Genomic DNA, 14,987 nt, shown 5'->3' on the forward strand with positions numbered 1-14,987 from the left:
TATTTTAAAATAAATGATTATATGTTTGTGTGTATAAAAGTATACATCTATTAATTTGTATTCTGGCCACCATCCTCACTGTAGTACCTCTAGTTCCTAATTTCACTGGATAAGATAATGGTGGAATGAAACTATGGTGAGCTTAATGCCATTCTTTATATATATATATATATATATAAATCTACAGTCCATTTCATAGAGTAACAATATTGTCAGACATGTTTCTGTATTTTATCCAAGAAGGACCTCAAGTTTGAACAGAGCCTGTTTGCTAGAAACTATCTCTTTCAATGACTTTATTCTCAGTAAAAATGCTCATGCATTTTTAGAAAAAAAATCATAAATGAGAGATAGCCCCCTTCTCCCACTGTCTATTCTACTAACAGACATAAATATAAAGGATGTGGTCTCCTAATATTAAGAGGAAAATTGCTATGTTCATCAGCATGATATGCCAGACATCTCTTGTTCTTCTCCTAGGTACAACGTCAGTTAATGTCTTCCCACACTCTGAAAATTTCGGTGGCCATGAGATTGAGTTGTCAACAAAGCATAAATAAAGGAAAACTGTATTTTTAATATTTGAAGATTGAATCTTTATGAATGGATGAACAATGTAGTACTACTCTCTGGCTTTTCCCTTCTGACACTGAAACCAATAGGTGCTCGTATTTTATCTTATATCTCATTCTGAGTACCAGAGTAATAAAATCATGGCTTTCATAGATATGTGGCATGAAAAAGAAAAAGAGCTTACAGTGTGAAGTCACTGAGAATTTTGAAGTTATTCACTACAGTGGAATTACTTATCCTATTCCAGCTGATTAAAAAAATAATTTCAGTATTCTCTAATCTCACTTCTTCATATATCAACATGTTTCCTTATGTAATCAGTTCAGTTGCTCAGTCGTGTCTGACTCTTTGAGACCCCATGGACTACAAGCCAGGGTTCCCTTTCCATCGCCAATTCCTGGACTTTACTCAAACTCATGCCCAGTGAGTTGGTGATGCCATCCAACCATCTCATCCTCTGTTGTCCCCTTCTCCTCCAGTCTTCATTCTTTCCCAGCATCAGGGTCTTTTCAAATGAGTCAGATCTTTGCATTAAGTGGCCAAAATATTGGAATTTCAGCTTCAGCATCAGTCCTTCCAATGAATATTCAGGACTTATTTCCTTTAGGATGGACTGGATGGATCTCTGTGCAGTCCAAGGGACCCTCAAGAGTCTTCTCCAATAGCACAGTTCAAAAGCATCAATTCTTCAGTGCTCAGTTTTCTTTATAGTCCAACTCTCACATCCATACATGACTACAAGAGAAAACCAAAACTTTGACTAGATGGACTTTTGTTGGCAAAAGTCTGCTTTTTAATAAGCTGTCTAGGTTGGTTATAACTTTTCTTCCAAAGAACAAGTGTCTTAATTTCATGGCTGCAGTCACCATCTGCCATGATTTTGGAGACCAAGAAGATAAAGTCTGTCACTGTTTCCATTGTTTCCCCATCTATTTGCCATGAAGTGATGGGACCAGATGCCATGATCTTCGTTTTCTGAATGTTTAGCTTTAAGCCAACTTTTTCACTCTCCCCTTTGACTTTCATCAAGAGGCTCTTTAGTTCTTCTTCACTTTCTGCCATAAGGGTGCTGTCCTCTGCTTATCTGAGGTTACTGATATTTCTCCTGGCAATCTTGATTCCAGCTTGTGCTTCATCCAGCCTAGCATTTCTCATGATGTATTCTGCATATAAGTTAAATAAACAGGGTGACAATATACAGCCTTGATGTACCCCTTTTCTGATTTGGAACTAGTCTATCTTTCCATGTCCAGTTGAAAATATAAATATCACTAAAAGTCTCTCTAATTCTTCTGCACATGACATAATAGTGCTAAGTGATGTGCAGCTATGAAAGAGAAATTTGTTATAACCATGCCAGAAGTGTGTCCATTGTTGGACCAGGACTGAAGCCAAGGTGACTTTTCACTCCAACCTCTGTGCACCTGCCATTTTTAGGAAGAGTTAAAAGAGGATCTATATTTCTGTTATACTTCAAAATTATAGAGAATACAGTTTTAATAAATCTGTCTTACGTTGTGAAAGGTATGGCATTAAACAAAGCTCATAAATCATCTTTGTAAATTTGAAGTGAGTAGTAGAACGAATACGACAGGATGAATAAAACAAATAAATGAAATATTCAATTTTTTAAAGAAAATTAACAGGCATTCATACATTTAAAAAGTACTTACAGCTTTATTTTAAATGAACTTCTTGTTGACGTATGGCAAAACCAATACAATATTGTAAAGTAATTAGCCTCCAATTAAAATAAATAAATTTAAATTAAAAAATAAAATGTATTCATGAGACGTTTAAAGATTACTTTAGGATTATGTGAATAAAATTGTAAGATTTCAAAAAATATTAGTTGAAAAGGTAAGAAAGAAAGAAAGAAGGAGGGAAGGAGTGACGATGAGGAAAGAAAAAATAAGACATAGTATATTGTGTGTGTGTGTTTGTGTGATACACAAGCAAGAGAAAGAGAGAGAAGGAGAAAGAAAGAGACTAATGAAACAGCTCTAGGAGTTGAATTAACTTTCTTAGCTTAGGCAGATTGGGCATATTTTGTTGATATGGTCACTTGCATTAGGTATCAATGTAATTCACATTCTGTCTTTCATTTTAACCATGCATTGGGTTCTCACCTTTCTACATAGTCTAGTAGCCGAGAACAGTGATTTGAAGCAGGAGCATCATGACCTCCTACTGCATAAAGGAAACCATCGCATGTGGCCACTCCTACACCCCCTCTCCGCTTACACATTGGAGCACACATATTCCACTTATTTGTGTGAGGATCATAGTATTCCATTGAACTTAAACAGGAGCTTCCATCACGACCGCCAACTGAATACAACCTAAAAACACAATTGAGAAAACATGATTTAGTATTTCAGTCTATATGACAAATGGAGGAAAGGAAAATTCCTTGAAAAATAAAATTTCAATCACAACCTGAGCCTCCAATGTGTTAAAAAATGTTACTTCGCATGGAAATTTTTGTTAAAGGTACTCTATAACTAATTTCCTATACCTGGACTTCCTATGATTCTAATATACTGTATACTAGATGAAATTTAAACTACTATAGTTTTCTAACTACTATTTCTAGAATATTAGATTAAAACTGTTTTTACATATGTAATTAAATAATCTTAATGTATTATTTTAATAAATATCAAGGAATGTCTATTGTAAAAAATAGTAAGATATTTATCTTCAATTTCTCTTGAAAATGAGGATAATCAGAAAAAAAATCAATTATTTTACTTGTTGTTCAGCAATTGATTTTTCCAGTACGTAGATCATGCTTACTTCTTGTGCTCTGTATTCGTAGTTTAGAACATTAAATAAATGAAATAATCTATACACATATTGTCATACTATCTTAATTAGTGTCTATACTATAGCTAATGTGTAATCTGGACAGACAAAGCTTTATAGGAAAAAAGAGTATAACAATATTAGCCTGAGTAAATATTGCTGAAACTTACTTGATGCACTTATTTTGCTATTTCATTACTGAGAGTTATGATCGGAACCCAGGAAAATATATATTACAGCATAAATTTTACTTAAAATACATTCATAAATACAGAAGTAGAAATACATCATCTATTTCTAATAAAAATAATTTTTGCTTATTTGATCCCAGTCATGAAGATTGCATCACATTAAGATACAGAGTTGTATTTATTTATTTACCCATTTATTCAGCACATAAGTTTGAAGGCCTAGTATATGTCACATACCATCCAAAATTTTGTGAATGTATCCATAAACAAAACAAGAAGAAAATTCCCTGCACTCAATTCTACTAGAGGGTATACAGACAGAATACACACTGTTGACATAGAGCAGGAAAGTGGGACCAGGAGTGAAACTGGTGGGAATGAGAGTTAGAGCTGTAAATATCAATTACAATTGAAATGTGGTCACAATTTTAAACACCAGAAAAGGTCTCATTGGGAAGGTAAAGTTTGTCCAAGAATTTCATGAGGATAATAGTGGTTGGAGGTGAGTGCAGGAACTTCTAAGAGGGGAAAATTTGAAGCCAGCTAAACAGAGGAGGCTGGCACTCCATGTTGTCATAAAGAGTAGAACATGACTGAGCGACTAACACTTTCACGTTCAAACAGATGAGTACAAAGTTTCAAGGGCAGCAGGAGCAGAGATTATGGGCAGGGTGGGAGATGAGCTGATGGGTTCAGGTACAGGGACTTCACACAGGTGTTTAGATTTTGTCTATTCTCTAAAACAAATGTAGTCATTGACCCTAAGTGAAAGAGGAAGCCAAAATCCCATGGAAGGAGGAGCCTGGTGGGCGGCTGTCTACGGGGTCACACAGAGTCGGACACGACTGAAGCGACTTAGCAGCAGCAGCAGCAGCTGTTATTTTATGATTTACTAAAGTGTAACCTAGGTCATCAGTATTTTATTTCATATGGTAAAAGTCCATTTTAATGTTCTTCTCTGTATTGTTCCAATTTTAGTATATGTGCTGCCGAATGGAGCACAGAAAGAAAGTGAAGTCACTCAGTCGTGTCCAATTCTTTGGGACCCCATGGACTGTAGCCTACCAGGCTCCTCTGTCCATGGGATTTTCCAGGAAAGAGTACTGGAGGGGGTTGCCATTTCCTTCTCCAGAGTATCTTCCCGACACAGGGATCGAACCCAGGTCTCCCACATTGTAAGCAAGACACTTTACCATCTGAGCCACCAGGGAAGTCCATTTTAATGTTCTTTACAGTATTATGTAGTCTACAGATTAACAATGAAATTACTTTAGTTTGGATAATGCAATATAAATTATTAATACTAGGGCAAAACTGCTGGAAAAGAATAAATATACTACATTTTTTTCCTTAAAGAATCTGAAAAAGAAATGAGAAAATTGTATAGAAAAGATGAAAGTGTCATTTTGGGCTGCTTTAATGGAGTCTTTATTAAAACCAACGGATGTATTTCAATACTAGAAAAGATTTTGCAGTTAGAAAAAAGTGTAATGCATACATAAAAATTCATCAGCAATTATCCAAGGTTATCTTCTCAGATCTCTCTGACAAACTATTTAATCATAATTTAAAATGGTTCCCTATTTTATTTCACTACAATGACAAATTAAATGTTGAGAATATGAAGAGCAGAGAAGAATCTGATACTAGAAATAAAGGCACTGACAAAATAAAAAGTGACAGCTGACAGTTTCATGGCAAGAAAAGGAAACATGACATTTTTACCTTAGAGTTGAACGATGAGTAGAAATTTGTAAGATAAAGAAATAGGGAAAAGTGTTGCATACAGGGAAAGCATTATGTGTAAAGACAAGGGACATGAAAGGTCATAGCACATGATAAATAAAGAGTGGCAAGTATGTCATATTGATGGAACAGATGGTAGTAAACAGGGGAAAGGAGAGATGGCTGCTAGGATGAAAAGGACTGACTGAAAATGAAGAGCATTGTATGCTGTGCAATGGAGTTGGAATTTCATTTGGAGACAATAAGGACAAAAAAAAATATAACATTCTCAGGAGACATTAGTGTCATAAATCAGTTTGCTGTGAATATTGATCAGTATGTCCCTCCTTGCATGCAAAAATTGGCAGGAGGTCAAAAATAGCCTTAAGTAAACTCTTCTAGAATTTTGCTGAGAATGAATGAATCTTTCATACAATTTTCCCTAAATTATGTGTTTATTCAGCTTTACAGAAAACTTTTACAATAACTTTAGTAAACAGGCCTTCCTATTTTGAGATCTAGTTGCCAGGTGCCCATCTCAGTGCCATATATTTTATTTTATTTTATTTTTTATTTTTTTTTTTAGTGCCATATATTTTAAATTCTAGTACAGGCATATGTCTTTTTATGTATAATTTATGCATTTATTGCCTTTGATTGTACTCCACCTTGTCACATTTTGCAGATATTGCATTTTTTAATATAACAAAGTTATATGTCAATTCTGCATTTTCAAATAATAAAGTACTTTTTTAAATTAAGGTGTGTAGATTGTTTGTAAAGACATAATGCCATTTCAAACTTAATAAACTATGGTTTATTGTAAATTTGCTGACAAAGGCCTATGTAGTCAAAGGTATGTTTTTCTAGTGGTCAGGTTCTGATGTGAGAGTTGTACCATAAAGAAGGCTGAGCGCCGAAGAATTGGTGCTTTTGAACCGTGGTTCTGGAGAAGATTTGAGTCCTTTGGACAGCAAGGAGATTCACCCAGTCAATCATAAGGGAAATGAACCCTGAATATTCGTTGGAAGGACTGATGCTGAAGCTGAAGCTCCAATATTCTGGCTACCTAATGCAAAGAGCCTACTCATTGGAAAAGACCCTAATGATGGGAAAGATTGAAGGCAAAAAGAGAAGACGGCAGCAGAGGATGAGATGGTTGGATAGCGTCACTGACTCAATGGTCATGAACTTGGGCGAACTCTGGGAGATGGTGTGGGATAGGGAGACCTGGTGTGCTACAGTCCATGGAGTTGCAGAGTCAGGCACGACTTAGTGACTAAACAACAATAGTGTAAATACAATTTTCATATGCACTGGGAAACAACAACAAAAAAAATGTGTGACTCCATTTATCGCAATATATGCTTTATTACAGTGGTCTGGAATCAAACCTGCAATGTCTTTGGGGTATGGTTGTCCATACAATATGGCAGTTGGAGGAAATAAATTCTGCATTATTTAAAGATATGAGTTCAAATGTAAAGAGGGTTTGCTGATATGTTGAGATCCAGGCTGCTTCCAACTTTCAATCTATCATCTGTAGGATGACTTACATGCTAAGCTGTGTGTGACTTTTGCCACCCCAAGGACTGTAGCCCACCAGGCTTCTCTGTCCATGGAATTCTCCAAGCAAGAATACTGGAGTGGGCTGCCATTCCCTAGTCCCACCAGGGTGATGCAGAGAGATTTAGGTGAATGCCGTTTACTTGGAGGGCTTTTTTTCACATCTGGAGTTTTTAATTATCATCTTTAAAGGGATTGCCAGCAAACTTGTTGCTCTGAAGGGCAATATTGTGCTTATTATTTCAGTCAAGGAACAAATCTGCTCTCTGTCCCTCAAAAAGGCATTGCTATCTTCCAAAGCTATTACATTTACAAATAACCTTGAAAATATGTTGAAAAAAAAGTTGTTGTTTTTTTTTTTTTTTTTTTTTTTTTTGCCTTGAAATGTGTAACAACATTAAAGCTTTGTGGAGAATTTTCTACAATTGTTCTGGTCCTGATGGTAGAGTTCTAACTATCACAACAATAGTTCAAACAGAAAGATAGAGGAGAAATAGAAGGAATATAATCCTTTCCCTTTAAGTTTCATCTTTTAAGTTGCACAACTCACTTTTTATCTCCTGTTGACCAGAAATTAGCTACATGACAATACCTGATTGATCAGGTGCTGGGAAAATTTGTCTTTATTTTAGGTGGTCTCCTGCCTAGCTAACAGTGATGTGCATACTATCATATAAAAAGGAGTGAATGAGTATTAAGAGGCAATTAGAAGCTTCTATCATAGCACTAGATCCTTTCCAGCACTGTGTGCCATTGTGGATTCTGTCCTAGGTACCTTGTTATTATATAAGGTGGACAGGTACATCTCCACTAGAAAGTCTCTTTTTATCCCATTTTGTCTTTTCCCCAGAAATATGTTATTTATAATCTGTATTCTAGGGAAAGTTATTTAATATGTGGCATATTTTATCACTGGCTTCCCTGGTGGCTCAGATGATAAACAATCTGCCTGCAATATGAGAGACCCAGGTTCAATCCCTGGGTTGGGAAGGTACCCTAGAGAAGGGAATGGCAACCCAGTCCAGTATTCTCCTATGGAGAATTTCATGGACAGCAGAGCCTGGCGAGCTACAGTTCATGGGATGACAAAGAGTCGGATGTGACTGAGAGACTAATCCACACGCACATACTTTATCATAACTCAATGACACATACATAACTTGAGGGATGGTTATAGAAATTGTGGTATATATAACACCTTAGAAAAAACTCTAGATCCAGAACTTTGTTTGGTCTTTTGTTTTTCAGTTGATGGAGAACTCTTTCACCTCACCCCAGGCTTGTCATACCTGCTACCAGAATACTCTTGCATGTGCCTTTTAGTGAGTAATTTCCATGAGAGGTTCTTGAGGAGTGTCTGACAATACAGTGAGAGGGATTTCAGTAAGCTTACACAATTGGCTGCATGACTGCTTTTATTCCCACTTGAGACAGGCCTAGAATCTGGAATGCTTTGCTGAAATGTGGCAATGCTTGCACCTGGATATAGCTTGAGAAACAAAATGTAGAGAAACTCTATGGGACTAAAAATAACTGCACACATGCACAGTTAGGACAAATTCTGGACAGAAGATACAAAACAACCTAACTGCCACTTTTGAAGAGCCTTGAGAAAAGCAGAATAGTGTGCATGTCCCCTGCCTAAAACTTTGCCTCAGGGGTGGGCAAAATACCTAAGCTGCCCCTCTGGCCCATCCCCTGGACTTGGCCCTACCCTCACTCTGTATAAGGAAAGAGCTTACCTCCCACTGGGACCAATCCAGCAAGGGAAATTATTTTTTATTCTTTTCCCCACTGCTGCAGCAGGAACCTCAATAAAGCCTTGACTGAATTTTTTGTCTGGCTGCTAATCAATTTCTAATAATTGTGGAAGGCCAAGAACCCTGGTTGGTAATGTTGCCAAATGTTGGTATGTGTGGCAAACTCAATCTCAGACTTTGTTGTGTATTGGTTTACTATAATTTCAAATCAATTTGTTCATCACCAAAAAGCAAAGTTGTTTTCAGAAGAAAAGTTATTTTGATATAAGAATGAAGTAAATTGTGTCTGGATGTTATCATCTCATCTGCTCTGATTGTAAACAGTAGCTCAGCTGCTGAGGGGCCCTAGCTGGGGGTTTTTCAATAAAAACTGGTGGACAAGCAACTACACCAGAGGGAATATTTAGACTATAAATACAGAGTTTGTGAGAGTTATTCCAGAGTTTCCTCCTGAACCAAGCCAATCTAGCTCTCCAAAGACCTTGAGCATTAATTTCTGTCACAATAAAGGTGACTATTTTATCAGCAGCAGTGAAAAATCAGGCAAGAACCCCAGGAATATCAGCCTGCTCTTCAGTACAAACACCATCAGGGTTCCCTGCACGGTGCTCTAGCAACTGAGGAACTTACAGTTTTTCACTGGCCACCGGGCATTAGCTCTTGGTTGGCAAAACTGCCCCACTGGACATTAGTTGTTGGTTGGCAAAACTACCTCTTCCAGAAACCAAAACTCAGAAAGAATATATTTCAACTAAATTTGAACTGTATTTTTATCTTCTCCCCTTGCCTGGAACAATGGTATATTTAATCTAACATCGGTTTGTTATTTATTTATTAGCTTATTAAGAGATATCACCCTATATGCTATCCATTTGTGAATTTCCTACAGGGATTTTGTTTTTTAAAATATTGGCAAATACAATCTCAGGTCCTGAGCATAATTCATTGCCCCAAACATAACGGACTTATTGTTATTATAGCAGATAAGGAAGGAAGGTAAGGAAGGTAAGGTAAGGAAGGTAAGGAAGGTAAGGAAGGTAAGGTAGGGTAAGGTAAGGAAGAACACTTACCTTATTTTATTAGAAAGTGGCTCTACTTTCTAAAAAAAAAATCTCTGAAGATTATAAACACAGAAATTAATTTAGGTTTATGAGCTACATCCCACAACCTGATAGAGTTTACTAACCCAAAAGCTGGCAGAAACAGTCACTTCAATTTTAATCCCTCAAAGTTTTCTTGCCAAATCTCACTCTATGCCTATCACAATTCTAAATTTCTTTCTTCTTCTATTTCTTATTCCCCATATTAATAAATGTAAGTTCTCTGAGGGTGGGTTCAATTTATTTTCTTTGATATGTCATCATAGCAAATATGTATTTGTAATTTTTAATGAATAAAGCAAAGCACTCATTTCTAATTCTTGAGAAAGAATGATTTACAAATGATGCTTGTCAAGAAAAGGCACCTGTTTAAGTTCCACTGAAATAAGATATTGACAAATTGCAGAGAAAAGTATCAGTCATGTGTGTTAGGAGCACAAAAGATGGAAAGGTTAATTTTAAATGAGTGGATTTTATAAGGGTTCAGGTAAACTTCCAAACTCATTCTATGAGGCCACCATCACCCTAATTCCAAAACCTGACAAAGATGTCACAAAAAAAGAAAACTACAGGCCAATATCACTGATGAACATAGATGCAAAAATCCTTAACAAAATTCTAGCAATCAGAATCAAACAACACATTAAAAAGATTATACACCATGACAAAGTGGGCTTTATCCCAGGGATGCAAGGATTCTTCAATATCCGCAAATCAAAGTAATACACCACATTAACAAATTGAAAAATAAAAGCCATATTATATTTCAATGGATGCAGAGAAAGCCTTTGACAAACTTCAACATCCATTTATGATAAAAACTCTCTAGAAAGCAGGAATATAAGGAATATACCTCAACATAGTAAAAGCTATATATGACAAACCCACAGCAAACATTATCCTCAATGGTGAAAAATTGAAAGCATTTCCCCTAAAGTCAGGAACAAGACAAGGGTGCCCACTTTCACCACTACTATTCAACATAGTTTTGGAAGTTTTGGTCACAGCAATCAGAGAAGAAAAACAAATAAAAGGAATCCAAACTGGAAAAAAAGAAGTAAAACTCTCACTGTTTGCAGATGACACGATCCTCTACGTAGAAAACCCTAAAGACTCCACCAGATGATTACCATGCTAAGTCGCTTCAGTTGTGTCCAACTCTGTGCGACCCCATAGGTGGCAGCCCATGAGGCTTCCCCGTCCTGGGATTCTCCAGGCAAGAACACTGGAGTGGGTTGCCATTTCCTTCTCCAATGCATGAAAGTGAAAAGTGAAAGTGAAGTCGCTCAGTTGTGTCCGACTCCAGCGACCCCATGGACTGCGGCCCATCAGGAACCTCCATCCATGAGATTTTCCAGGCAAAAGTACTTGAGTGGGGTGCCATTGCCTTCTCCGAGAAAATTGCTAGAGCTAATCAATGAATATAGTAAAGTTGTAGGATATAAAATCAACACACAGAAATCCCTTGCATTCCTATACACTAATAATGAGAAAATAGAAAGAGAAACTAAGGAAAAATTCCATTCACCATTGCAACGAAAAGAGTAAAATACTTAGGAATATATTGGAGAAGGCAATGGCACCCCACTCCAGTACTCTTGCTTGGAAAATCCCATGGACGGAGGAACCTGTTAGGCTGCAATCCATGGGGTCGCTAAGAGTCGGACACGACTGAGCGACTTCACTTTCACTTTTCACTTTCATGCATTGGAGAAGGAAATGGCAGCCCACTCCAGTGTTCTTGCCTGGAGAATCCCAGGGACTGGGGAGCCTGGTGGGCTGCCATCTCTGGGGTCGCACAGAGTCAGACATGACTGAAGTGACTTAGCATACCATATCTACCTAAAGAAACTAAAGACCTATATATAGAAAACTATAAAACACTGGTGAAAGAAATCAAAGAGGACACTAATAGATGGAGAAATATACCATGTTCATGGATTCGAAGAATCAACATAGTGAAAATGAGGATACTACCCAAAGCAATCTATAGATTCAATGCAATCCCTATCAAGCTACCAACGGTATTTTCCACAGAGCTAGAACAAATAATTTCACAATTTGTATGGAAATACAAAAAAACTCACATAGCCAAAGCAATCTTGAGAAAGAAGAATGGAACTGGAGGAATCAATCTGCCTGACTTCAGGCTCAACTACAAAACCACAGTCATCAAGACAGTATGGTACTGGAACAAAGACAGAAATATAGATCAATGGAACAAAATAGAAAGCCCAGAGATAAAGCCATGCACCTATGCACACCTTATCTTTGACAAAGGAGGCAAGAGTATATAATGGAGAAAAGACAATCTCTTTAACAAGTGGTGCTGGGAAAACCGGTCAACCATTTGTAAAAGAATGAAACTAAAACACTTTCTAACACCATACACAAAAATAAATTCAAAATGGATTAAAGATCTAAATGTAAGACCAGAAACTATAAAACTCATAGAGGAGAACATAGGCAAAACACTCTCCGACATACATCACAGCAGGATCCTCTATGATCCACCTCCCATAATACTGGAAATAAAAGCAAAAATAAACAAATGGGACCTAATTAAAATTAAAAGCTTCTGCACGGCAAAGGAAACTATAAGCAAGGTGAAAACACAGCCTTCAGAATGGGAGAAATTAATAGCAAATGAAGCAACTGACAACAAATCTCAAAAATATACAAGCAACTGCTACAGCTCAATTTCAGAAAAATAAATGGCCCAATCAAAAAATGGGCCAAAGAACTAAATAGACATTTCTCCAAAGAAGACATACAGATGGCTAACAAACACATGAAGAGATGCTCAACATCACTCATTATTAGAGAAATGCAAATCAAAACCACAATGAGGTACCATTTCATGCCAGTCAGAATGCTGCTATCCAAAAGTCTATAAGCAATAAATGCTGGAGAGGATGTGGATAAAAGGGAACCCTCTTACATTGTTGGTGGGAATGCAAACTAGTACAGCCACTATGGAGAAGAGTGTGGAGATTCCTTAAAAAACTGGAAATAGAACTGTCATATGACCCAGAAATCCCACTTCTGGGCATACACACCAATGAAACCAGAATTGAAAGAGACACGTGTACCCCAATGTTCATCGCAGCACTGTTTATAATAGCCAGGACATGGAAGCAACCTAGATGTCCATCAGCAGATGAATGGATAAGAAAGCAGTGGTACATATACACAATGGATTATTACTCAGCCATTAAAAATAATACATTTGAATCAGTTCTAATGAGGTGGATGAAACTGGAGCCTATTATACAGAGTGAAGTAAGCCAGGAAGAAAAACATTAATAAAGTATGCTGCTGCTACTGCTGCTAAGTCGCTTCAGTCGTGTCCGGCTCTGTGTGACCCCATAGATGGCAGCCCACCAGGCTCCACTGTCCCTGGGATTCTCCAGGCAAGAACACTGGAGTGGGTTGCCATTTCCTTCTACAATGCAGGAAAGTGAAAAGTGAAAGGAAAGTTGCTCAGTCCTGACTGAGTCTTCGTGACCCCATGAATTGCAGTCCACCAGGCTCCTCCATCCATGCGATTTTCCAGGCAAGAGTGCTGGAGTGGGGTACCATTGCCTTCTCTGCCAATACAGTATACTAACGCATATATATGGAATTTAGAAAGATGGTAACGATAACCCTGTATATGAGAGAGCAAAAGAGACACAGATGTATAGAACAGACTTTTGGACTCTGTGGGAGAGGGAGAGGGTGGAATGATTTGGGAGAATGGCATTGAAACCTGTACAATATCATATAAGAAATGAATCACCAGTCCAGTTTCTATGGAGGATACAGGATGCTTGGGGCTGGTGCATTGGGATGACCCAGAGGGATGGTACAGGGAGGGAGGTGGGAGAGGGGTTCAGGATGGGGAGCACGTGTACACCTGTAGCAGATTCATGTTGATGTATGGCAAAACCAATGCAATAATGTAAAGTAATTAGCCTCCAATTAAAATAAATAAATTAAAAAAATAAATACAAATTAAAAAATAAAAATAAATAAAAGGGTTCATGGAAAAGGTGCAGATTAAATTAGTTCTTGGCTGATGGAGCTATTATAAATGATCTTGTTTAGGTTTTTTTTAGGTAAAGGTACATTTTAATATATTTTAATGATTTCTTAAACTATTGTTCTCAAGTACAAAAAACTGAATCCTATGAGTACCAATCTTGCCACATGGAACTTAATGCATAGAGAGATCTAGAGTTGTGACAGGCTATCAATCTAGAGAATTTCCAAAGGTATCCAATGACCAGATGAAAATCTGAGGAGAGAAACTAAGTGGACAGTGGACAGTCACAAATTATTAAGGAAAACATGGAAGGGAAGTTGAGGCAGAGAAATGAGTATTTGAAAAGGCAAAAGAGTGTGAACAATCAAGCAGCTCATTATGCCTGTGATGTAGGGTGTTTCTAAAGCAGATGTTTAAGAGTGAAGACTGGAAAAGGAAGGAGAGGTCCTTTTCATGAAACCACTGTATTTCAGATTGAGGAGTTTGGCAGTGGCTATGCTCAAATAAGGAACCAAGATGAACTGTCTTTAGACAGGCCAGACTTGAGACCCTTGCTACAGTGCTTGTAAAACAGGCTGGGACCTGGGATCCTTTCTTTACTGCAGTGCTTGCACCTGGATGAACAACACTTCCAGCAACAAAATACAAAGAAACTATAATGGACTAAAAATAGCATGCCCACTGGGGGCAAGGAGAAGGCAATGACACCCCACTCCAGTACTCTTGCCTGGAAAATCTCATGGACGGAGGAGCCTGGTAGGCTGAAGTCCATGGGGTCGCTAAGAGTCGGATACAACTGAGCATCTTCACTTTCACTTTTCACTTTCCTGCTTTGGAGAAGGAAATGGCAACCCATCCCAGTGTTCTTCCCTGGAGAATCCCAGGGACGGGGGAGCCTGGTGGGCTGCCGTCTATGGGGTCGCACAGAGTCGGACAGGACTGAAGCGACTAAGCAGCAGCAGCACTGGGTGCAAATCATTTAAAAAAAGATACAAAAAGACCAAAACCTAACAAAAACAAGATGTTGGGAACAAAAGCAAGGTACTGCACATGCACTCTGCTACAGCACCACCAGGAGTGGGCAGATCACCTATCTCTCCAACCCAATACCTGGACCCACCTCTACCCCATAGTAGGAAACATCTTGCCCCAACTCAGGGAGCAAGCAAGGAAATATCTAGTTTTTGATCCCTATTTCTGCAGCAAGAGCCCCAGTAAAGCCTTGCCTGAATTTATT

At 37.8% G+C, this 14,987-nt stretch overlaps 1 protein-coding gene across 2 annotated transcripts in view; it reads right to left on the reverse strand.

The window, feature by feature from the left end:
- Window positions 1-14,987, reverse strand: part of KLHL1 (kelch like family member 1) — a 518,247-nt gene that overhangs the window by 21,624 nt on the left and 481,636 nt on the right. For both annotated transcript variants that reach the window (XM_055542627.1, XM_055542626.1), the window contains one exon: window positions 2,703-2,915. In XM_055542627.1, coding sequence (XP_055398602.1) covers window positions 2,703-2,915 — 213 coding nt within the window. The remainder of the gene's footprint in view (window positions 1-2,702; window positions 2,916-14,987) is intronic.

The sequence above is a fragment of the Bubalus kerabau genome, chromosome 12 (genome assembly GCF_029407905.1).
Source record: "Bubalus kerabau isolate K-KA32 ecotype Philippines breed swamp buffalo chromosome 12, PCC_UOA_SB_1v2, whole genome shotgun sequence".
In the NCBI taxonomy this organism is placed as follows: Eukaryota; Metazoa; Chordata; class Mammalia; order Artiodactyla; family Bovidae; genus Bubalus; species Bubalus kerabau.